The sequence below is a fragment of the Phalacrocorax carbo genome, chromosome 31, assembly GCF_963921805.1.
Source record: "Phalacrocorax carbo chromosome 31, bPhaCar2.1, whole genome shotgun sequence".
Lineage (NCBI taxonomy): Eukaryota > Metazoa > Chordata > Aves > Suliformes > Phalacrocoracidae > Phalacrocorax > Phalacrocorax carbo.
Genome location: NC_087543.1, coordinates 315,046 through 323,817, shown reverse-complemented (window position 1 = coordinate 323,817; position 8,772 = coordinate 315,046). Strand labels below are relative to the sequence as shown.

The 8,772-nt window shown below is 69.6% G+C and overlaps 3 protein-coding genes across 3 annotated transcripts; 2 read left to right on the top strand and 1 right to left on the bottom strand.

Moving 5' to 3' along the window:
- Nucleotides 1–30: 30 nt before the first annotated feature.
- Nucleotides 31–962, top strand: MRPS12 (mitochondrial ribosomal protein S12). Its single transcript, XM_064437428.1, has 3 exons — nucleotides 31–186; nucleotides 297–378; nucleotides 469–962. Exons 2-3 carry the CDS (start codon nucleotides 330–332, stop codon nucleotides 873–875), a joined length of 456 nt encoding a protein of 151 aa, XP_064293498.1. The 5' UTR covers nucleotides 31–186; nucleotides 297–329; the 3' UTR covers nucleotides 876–962.
- Nucleotides 963–2,259: 1,297 nt separating this feature from the next.
- Nucleotides 2,260–6,172, top strand: SARS2 (seryl-tRNA synthetase 2, mitochondrial). The gene is made up of 16 exons (XM_064437324.1): nucleotides 2,260–2,511; nucleotides 2,801–2,896; nucleotides 2,983–3,012; nucleotides 3,127–3,267; nucleotides 3,348–3,402; nucleotides 3,792–3,855; nucleotides 3,952–4,057; nucleotides 4,137–4,184; nucleotides 4,274–4,382; nucleotides 4,483–4,528; nucleotides 4,656–4,743; nucleotides 4,831–4,943; nucleotides 5,042–5,135; nucleotides 5,430–5,522; nucleotides 5,667–5,732; nucleotides 5,818–6,172. Exons 1-16 carry the CDS (start codon nucleotides 2,293–2,295, stop codon nucleotides 5,944–5,946), a joined length of 1,497 nt encoding a protein of 498 aa, XP_064293394.1. The 5' UTR covers nucleotides 2,260–2,292; the 3' UTR covers nucleotides 5,947–6,172.
- A 278-nt stretch (nucleotides 6,173–6,450) lies between these two features.
- NFKBIB (NFKB inhibitor beta) lies at nucleotides 6,451–8,771 on the bottom strand. The gene is made up of 6 exons (XM_064437327.1): nucleotides 8,330–8,771; nucleotides 7,830–7,935; nucleotides 7,498–7,726; nucleotides 7,219–7,307; nucleotides 6,895–7,140; nucleotides 6,451–6,714 (listed from the first exon to the last, which is right to left on the bottom strand). Exons 1-6 carry the CDS (start codon nucleotides 8,638–8,640, stop codon nucleotides 6,667–6,669), a joined length of 1,029 nt encoding a protein of 342 aa, XP_064293397.1. The 5' UTR covers nucleotides 8,641–8,771; the 3' UTR covers nucleotides 6,451–6,666.
- Between the last annotated feature and the right edge of the window lies 1 nt (nucleotide 8,772).

Here is an 8,772-nt window from a genome sequence, read left to right as displayed (position 1 = left end):
GAGCAGCGTTTGACCCCGCCGCGCCCCCGTAGGAGCGGTGGCGGTCAGGGACGGCTAAAGGAGGTATGTGGCCAATCACAGAGAGAAGGGCGGGAGATTGGCGTTCTGACTGTCCAATCAGAGCGCGGCGCGGAGGGAGAGGCGGCGGAAGGGGACGGCGGCGCGCTAAGATGGCAGCGGCGTGAGGTGAGCGTGGCGGTGCCTCCCGCGTTCGGCTCCGGTGTGGGGTGCGGTCGTGCCCCCCCACCCCGGGCCCGTAGGATGGGGCGTTAACCGGTTGTTTTCCCTTCCCTCAGGCCCCGCCGGTCGCGGTGCTGCGAGCCCGTAAGATGCCGCTCCGCGCTCTGCTGAGGGCCGCGGCCTCGCTGCGCGGCTGCGGTGCGTACCCCGCCTCGTCCCCCGTCCCTGCCCGGGGCCCTCCCGCTGCCCGCGGCCGCTGACCCCTCTCTATGTCCTCCTCCTCCGCAGCTGCCGGGGCGCTGCCGCCCGCCGTCGCGCCCGGGAGGTGGCCGGTGCCCCTCTGCCCGCAGCAGGCCGGCGGTATGGCCACCCTCAACCAGATGCACCGGCAGGGCCGGCCCAAGCCGCCGCCGCCCAAGCTGGGGGCCACCTTCGGCCGCCCCCAGATCAAGGGGGTGGTGATCAAGAACCTGATCCGGAAGCCTAAAAAGCCCAACTCGGCCAACCGCAAATGCGCGCGGGTGCGGCTGAGCAACGGGAAGGAGGTGGTGTGCTTCATCCCCGGCGAGGGCCACAGCCTGCAGGAGCACCACGTCGTGCTGGTGCAGGGCGGCCGCACGCAGGACCTGCCGGGGGTGAAGCTCACCATCGTGCGGGGCAAGTACGACTGCACCCACGTCCAGAAGAAGAAGTGAGGGGAGGGAGCGGGGACGGGCCCCTCTGCGTTGCGGGGAGCGTCTGTGCCGTTAGTGCAACCATTAAAGGCTGTTGCTGTGCGGGAAGCACTGCGGAGTAGTGTTGGGGGGCACTGGGAAGGGGCCTGGGGGGGACATGGGAGGACCTGGGGGCACTAGGAGAGAGCCTGGGGGTGCCTGGGTATACTGGTGGTGAGCCTGGGGGCACTCGGGAGGGGCATGCAGGTGACATGGGAGGACCTGGGGGCTCAGGACTTTGGGAAGAGGCCCTGGGGACACTGTGGGGAGCCTGCAGGTACTGGGAAGGGGCCTGGTGGGGACATGGGAGGATTTGGGAGCACTGGTGAGGGGCTGGGGACATTGGGAAGGGGCCTGGGAGGCTCTGGGGTCGCTGGTGGGGAGCCTGCAGACACTGTGAAGGGGCCTCTGATCTGGGGAGAGTCCTGGGGACACTGAGGGGGGAAGCTGGGGGCACTGGCGGGGGCTAGGAGGACCTGGGGACACCGGGGGGGCTCCTGGGGACACTAGCGGTGCCTGGGGGTGATACCTTGGATAAAAGCTGAAAGATAGAAGGTTCCACTGTGCCTTTTGTGGTGGATGGCATGTACTTGATTTACGTCCGGCCAATGTACCAGAGTTGTTGCTGAACTATTTATATATATCTGTTATTCTTGGGTGAGATGGAATAGCACAGGGGTTATTAGTAGTTAGGAAATTATCACAGTTAGGAATTTCAACACGGTAGTTAATAACGCTTGGGCCAGAGAGGAGGGTATTAGCAATGAATGCCCCGTCGACAAGGGCCTCCTAAGAGAACTCGACGCAGTAAAACTTCAAGGACTGACAGTGGAAACATCCTGCTACAAGGGCGTGGAGGTGAGGAAGGGCACAAATCCATCAGCAGCCATAAAAGGGGACATCTTGGCCCAGAAGGTGCCGAATCATGAAACCGGGGAAAGGAATTCCGGTGGGGGGAAATCACGACCCCTGACTCAATTGAGGGGCGAAAGGACTGACTGCCCCCCCGCCCCGAGCCCGTCACGGATAAATGTCGTTTCTGAGCTCCAGTGGGTGTGCAGGCCGGGAGGAGTTATGCCCCGTGCACCCGGCGCTGTAATAAAAGAACACCTGCTTCTAAACTCCCGAAATTGAGTCTGAGAGTTCTTTTAGCTGGCTTTTACAGTACCAGGGGCACGGGGGAGGGGTCTGGAGGGGGTCCTGGGGACGCGGGGGTTCTGGTGGCACTGGGGGTGGGGATTGGGGGACCTGGGGACACCCGGGGGGGGGGGCACGGGGTGCTTCTGGGAGCGCTGGGAAAGGGCCTGGGGTAGTGCCCGGAGGGGGCGTGGCCAGAGCGCCGGCCCCGCCCCGCCCCTTCCGCCACGTGACGCGCCTCAGCCCCGCGCCGGCGTCCAAGATGGCGGCGCCCAGGGCGCTGGCGGCGGCGCGGCGGGTGGCGGGGCGGGGGTGGCGAGGGGTGGGGGGCGGTGGCGGGGCCCGGCCGGGGCGGAGCCGCCTGTACGAGCACGTGCGCGAGGGCCTGAGCGCGCGGCCGCAGCTGGAGGTGGCGGCGCTGAGCGAGCGGGAGCTGGAGCGGCGGCGGGGGCCGCTGCGGGGGGTCGACCTCCGCCAGATCGTGAGCGGGGCGGGGTCTGGAGGGGGCGGGCTCGGGGGCGGGGCGGGAGGGGAAGGGGCGGGCTGGGGGCTGGAGGGGGCGGGGGGCTTGAGGGTGTGGGCGGAGCTGTCGGGGAAGGGGCGGGGCTGGAGGCTCGTGGAGACGGATGGAGGCGGGGCTGAAGGAAGGGGCGGGGATTTGCAGGGTGGCCGGGAGGGCTGTGTCCTGTTGGGGCGGGGCTTGTGGGCGGGAAGGGGCGTGTCCGCAGCGGCCCCTCCCACCCGGCCCCTCCCACCCGGCCCCTCCCTAGGTGCAGACCTGGTCCCGCCTGGGCGAGGTGCGGGACAGCATCGCCCGCTTGGAGGCCGAGAAGGGGCAGGTGGCCCAGGGCGTGCGGGCACTGATGGTGAGACCCCCCAGTCTGTCCCCCAGGACCCCCTGGGACCCCCGCGTCCCGCCCACATCCCCCCCTCACCCGCATCTCCCCCGCAGGCATCCCACGACAAGAACACGGCGGAGGCGGTAAGGCTGTTGGGGGCACGGGGAGGGGGTCCCCGCACCCCGGTGGAGGGTGCCGGGGGCGGGGGTCGCCGTGCCCACCCGCCCCCCCGCGCCCCCAGCGCCGTGTCTCCGTAGCTCCCCGCCTACGCGGCGCTGCGGGCCCGCGGCCGCCAGATCCGGCTGCAGCTGCAGGCGCTGCTGGCCGAGGAGGCCGCCCTGGACGAGCGCTTCTACCTCGATGCTCTGCAGCTCCCCAACCGCACCCACCCCGAGGCGGTGAGCTGGGGCGGGGGGCACAACACGGCGGGGGGGGTGCCGTGTCCCCCCGCCCCCCCTGACACCCCCTCTGCCCCCAGCCCGTTGGCGACGAGAGCCAGGCCCGGCTGCTGGAGGTGGTGGGAGAGAAGCCAGGTACGCCGGGGGAGGGGAGGGGGGAACTGGACCTCAGTGTCCCTGCAGAGATTGGGGAGGGGGGGGCAAGGAGGGTCCCCTGGGGCTGAGAGAGGCTCAACGTGAGGGAGGGAGGAGGAGGGTACCTTGAAGTGATGGGGATTTCGGGGGGGGGAGCAAGGGGGAGGGTGCCCAGGGGTGAGGAAGGCTCTATGAGGAGGAAGAAGAGGGTCCCTGGAGTGAGGTAGGCGGTGGGGGGGGGTGGGGGATAGAGGAGGGTCGTAGGGGTGGGGGGTAGAGGGCAGTTCTGGGGGTGAGGAAGAGGAGGGTCCCTGGGGTGAGGAAGGTTTTGGGGAGGAAGAAGAGGGTGCCCGAGGCGAGGAAGGCTCCCCACACTTCTGTCCACACAGTGTTCGACTTCAGGCCGAAGGGACACCTGGAGCTGGGCGAGGGGCTGGACATCATCCGCCAGCGGTGAGCACCCACGGGCGCCGGGGCGGGGACAGCCGGCGTCACGCGTGTGCCCCCACAACACGCGTGTTTGTGCGTGTGTGTGTCCCCGTGATGCAGGCGCCTGTCGCACGTCTCGGGGCACCGCTCCTACTACCTGTGCGGGGCCGGCGCGCTGCTGGAGCACGCGCTCGTGCGCTTCACCCTGGCTAAGCTGCTGGCCAAGGTATGCGGGGGGTTCCGGGGGGTCCTAGGAGGGTCGGGGGGGGGGTCTCCACGCCCCCCTGATGCCCCTTTTCCCCCAGGGCTTCCTGCCCATGACGGTCCCTGACCTGCTGCGAGGCGCCGTCTTTGTGAGTGCCATCCCCATCCCCGCGTCCCCCCACCCTACGACCCTCAGTGTCCCCCTCCATGACACCCCCGTGCCCCCCTCCCCTCGCAGGAGGGCTGCGGCGTGCAGCTCAACGCCAGCCCCTCGCCCGTCTACAACATCGACCCCTCCCGCTTCGAGGACCTCTGCCTGGCCGGCACCTCCGAGGTGGGGATTGCAGGTGAGGAAAAACGGGGTGAAACCCGGGGAATTGGGGGTTTGTGCCTTTGTGGGGGGCTCCAGGAGCCGCGCTGCCCCCCCAGCCCATCCCTCTGCTCCAGGGTATTTCATGGACCACGCCGTGCGGCTGGAGGACCTGCCCATCAGGTATGGGGTCCCCCCACTCCCCCAGAGCCCCCATTCCCTGCTGGGGGGGGGACACACACGACACCCCCAACCCCTCCCAGGGAGTACCCAGGTGTCTGGGGGATCCTCACCCCCTTGCTCCGGCCAGGGTCGTCTGCTCCAGCACCTGCTACCGGGCCGAGACGGACACGGGGCGGGAGCCATGGGGGCTCTACCGTGTCCACCAGTTCACCAAGGTACTGGGGGAACTGGTGGAAGGACGCTGGCATCCAGGGGAGGTGGGGATGGACAGACGGACGCAGCCCTGTCCTCTGTCCCCGCAGGTGGAGATGTTTGGGGTGACAGCGGCCGAGAGCGGGACCGAGAGCGAGGCGCTGCTGGATGAGTTCCTGGCTCTGCAGAAGGAGATGTTCTCCGAGCTGGGCCTGCACTACCGGTGAGGGTGGGGCGGGGGGGACATCCCCGTGTCCCCCTGCTCTGTGTGTGTCCCCCTTCCTGTCGTCCCCCCCCCACTGACAGCCCTGCTCCCCGCAGTGTCCTCGACATGCCCACGGAGGAGCTGGGGCTCCCCGCTTACCGCAAGTTCGATATCGAAGCCTGGATGCCCGGGCGGGACAAATACGGGGAGGTGAGGGCAACCGGAGGGGAAGGAAATCCCCTGGGGAGGGGGGCAAACCCTCCTAATTTGGGGCCTGCACAGGGTGCCCCCCCCATTACAGGGTCCCCCAGTCATCCGAGGGCAGATCCTGCCCTGTTAAGGGGGCTTGCATGGGGTCAACCCATTCTGGGGTTTGCTGGGGAACTGGTGGGGGGAATCCCCATTGTGGGGGGCCCTGGGGTCAAGGTGGGGGGCTCCCCATTATCAGGAGACCTGGGGGGAGTCCCCAAATGCCTATGAACCGCCGTTGCTCCCCCACCCCAGATCTCCAGTGCCTCCAACTGCACCGACTACCAGAGCCGGCGCCTGAATATCATGTACACGGATGGGGCCGGACAACTGCAGCATGCACACACGGTGGGCACCGGGGGGTCCCTGCAACCCTGTGCCCCCACTAACACCCCCCCGGGGGGTTCCCAAACCCCTCTACTCTCCACTAATCCCCCCCAGGGGTCCCCAAACCCCTCTGCTCCCCACTAAACCCCTCTGGCCCCTCTGCAGGTGAACGGCACTGCCTGCGCTGTCTCCCGGATGCTCATCGCTCTCTTGGAGTGCAACCAGCTGCCGGTGCGTGCTGGGGGAGGGGGGCTGGGGGGCACCCCAGGGTGCTGGGGGGGTACAGGGGGTCTCACCCTGCCCTGCACCCCCACAGGATGGCAGTGTCCGTGTGCCAGCCGCCCTGCAGCCCTTTGTCGGCCAGGCCGTGCTCACCCAGCCCCCGGCCCCGCTGCTGCGCTACATCGGGCCCAACCAGCCCAGGGGGGGCCGCCAGGTGGCCTGAGGCAGGGGGACCCCGAGGTGTCCCCCACGCCGCACCCCAAGGCCAGGGGGACACCCGAGGGCAGCCCCACACCAGACGGGACACAGAGGCAGAAGATACACGTTGCAAGGACGGGGACACACGGACACATCCCACGGGGGGGACGCGCGGGTGTCCCATCCCACGTTCCCCCCCCAGTCCCTGGTGCTAATGAGCTCCTGCAATAAACACCACCTTCACCCCCCCATCCCGAGAGCCGCAGCCCCCGGGAGGACGTGGGTGTGTGCTCTGTGTTCGTTCGCACATGCGTGCGCACCGCGTGGCAGCCCGTGTCAGCACAGCACCCAGAGGAGAAACTGGGGAGACTGGGAAGCTGCTGGGGGTGCACAGTGAGGGGCCCGGGGTGGGGCGACAGTGGTGATAGGGACCTTGGGGATGGGGGGGGGACAGGGGCTTCAGGTGGGCGCCGGGAGCCCCTGCCTGGTGCTGACACCAGGAGGAAGAGGAGGAGGAGGAGGAAGGGGGTGGCGGGTGGGCTACGCAGTGGCCGAACACCTCTTTATTTTACAACAACCGATCTAAATCGTCTACGCTACAACTGGGACGGGGGGGAGGGGGGGGGGGAGGTGGCAGGGTTGGGGTGGGGGGGAGCGGGGGCTCCCCCAAAGTCCAGCCAACGGCCTCGGGAGCCCCCGGATAAATAGGGGGAGATGCAGGGGTGGGGGGGCATCGGGGGGCCCGTCAGTCCATGCAGCGCCCGCTGTTGATGATGATGTCGTCATATTCCTCCTGGGGGGACACACAGCCAGCGCTCAGCATCCCTCGCAGAGCCCCAGGGGGCTGCTGGGAGCAGGGCGAGCCCCCCGCAATTTTAGGGGGCTGCCAGGAGAGAGGCAAGCCCCCCCCCCCCCATCAGTGGAGGAGACAAGGGGGTTTGGGGGCACGCAATCTGGGTCAGGGGGCACTTACATCACTGTTGTCACTCTCGCCCTCGTCAGGGCTGTCATCAGAGTCCCCAGGGGGCTCCTGCGCCCCGAAATCCCGCAGCAGCTGGGGCAGGCGGGGGTCAGGGCGGTGGCGGGCGCTGTAGAGGGGGGTGTACCCCACATACATGCGGGCGGCGGGGTCGGCGCCGGCGCGCAACAGGCACTCGGCCACCTCGGGGCTCTGCGCCTCCACCGCCAGGTGCAGGGGGCTGCGGCCGCAGCTGGGTTCCTGGTGGGGGGAACGGGATGATCAGGGGGCTGCAGGGGACCCCCAGGACCCCCCCCATGCCACCGGGGCAGCGCTCACCGCCTTGTTGAGGTCAGCGCCAGCGCTCAGCAGCAGCTCCACCATCTCCAGGTCTTTGCGAAGGACAGCGACGTGGAGGGGGGTGTAACCTGCCGGGGAGGGGAGCGGAGGCGGGGACGTTGCTGCAGACCCCCGGCCCCACAGGGGACCCCCAGCCCCGTGGCATCCCCCCCCCCCGCAGCTCGTGCCCCCTGCCGCAGCTCCACAGCCCCACCGCATCCCCCTCCCGTGTACCCCCACCCCACCCCACGTCCCCGTCCATCTGTCCCCCCGCCGCACCGTCATAGTTGACGCTGTCGAGCTGGGCGCGCACCTCCTCGTCGCAGGGCGCCGGGGGGCTTCGAGGGGGTCCCAGGAGGTGGCGGGCGCAGCTCCGGCGTCCCTCGCGGCAGGCGAGGTGCAGCGCCGTGTGCCCCCCGCGCTCCTGCACGCACAGCCCCGCGCCCGCCGCCCGCAGCTTCCGCACGAAGCCGGACAGGCCCAGGATGACGGCGATGTGCAGCGCCGTCTGCAGGGAGAGAGACCCCTCAGGGCTGGGGGCGCAGGGAGCCCCCCTGGGCCAGCGCAGAGGCTGGGGGGCACCCCCCAACTCCCTCCCCCCTTTTCCACACCTGCCCCAGGTCGTTCTGCAGGTCCAGGTACTCGGTGCCCCCCGTGTACGCCAGGATGGAGTCCAGGAAGGCCTCGTGTTCGTGGATGACGGCCAAATGCAAGGCCCTGGGGGGGGGGGCGGGGGGCAGCGTCACAGGGGGGCCCTGCTGCCCCCAGCAAGACAGGGCAAAAGCAGAACTGGGGGAGGGGGGGCACCCCTCAGAGTGCAGCAGGGTCCCGTGTGTGCTGGGGGGGCAAAGGAGATCCCCAAGAAAGGGGCGTGGGGGGAGGCAGGCAAAGGAGACCCCCGGGAGTGGGAGGCGGGCAAAGGAGACCCCTGCGGGGGGGGGCCGGGATCTGCTGTCGGAGCCATTAGGATGGACAGGGGTTCTCACCCACCGCCCCGGGGCTGGGGAATCCCACCCGCCCCGCCGCAGGAGGATCTCCCCAGCGGGCGATGCGGGTCCTGAGACCCCTAGGGAAGGGGGTCCCGTGTCCGTTCCCCCTCCCCCTCACTTACGTGTCACCGTCCTCAGTGAGGAAGGCCAGGACGTGCCGTAGCCAGGCCGCAGGGTCCACGGCGGCCGCTACCTCCTCCTCCTCCTCCTCTTCCTCCTCGGGGGCCTCGGTCAGGCGGACGGCGCCTACAGCCGCCGTGCCGGGGCCCGAGCCGGGCCGCTCAGTGCCGGGGCTGGCGGGCCCGGGGCTGGCGGGCAGCAGCCCCAGCTGCCCCTCACCCAGCGAGCCCAGGCCGCTGTCGCACCACTCATCGCCCTCGGGCCGCTTCACCTCACCGGGAGGCGCCGGCGCCGCCGCCTCCGCGGCCGCCATCGCCGGGCCGCCGGGCTGGGCCGCGCTCAGGCCCGCGCCGCCATGGGGCCGCCGCCGTCCCGGGAAATCCCCGCCGGGCCCGGCGATGGCGGCCGCGCGGGGCCTGCCGGGACCCGTAGTTCCTCACGCCGC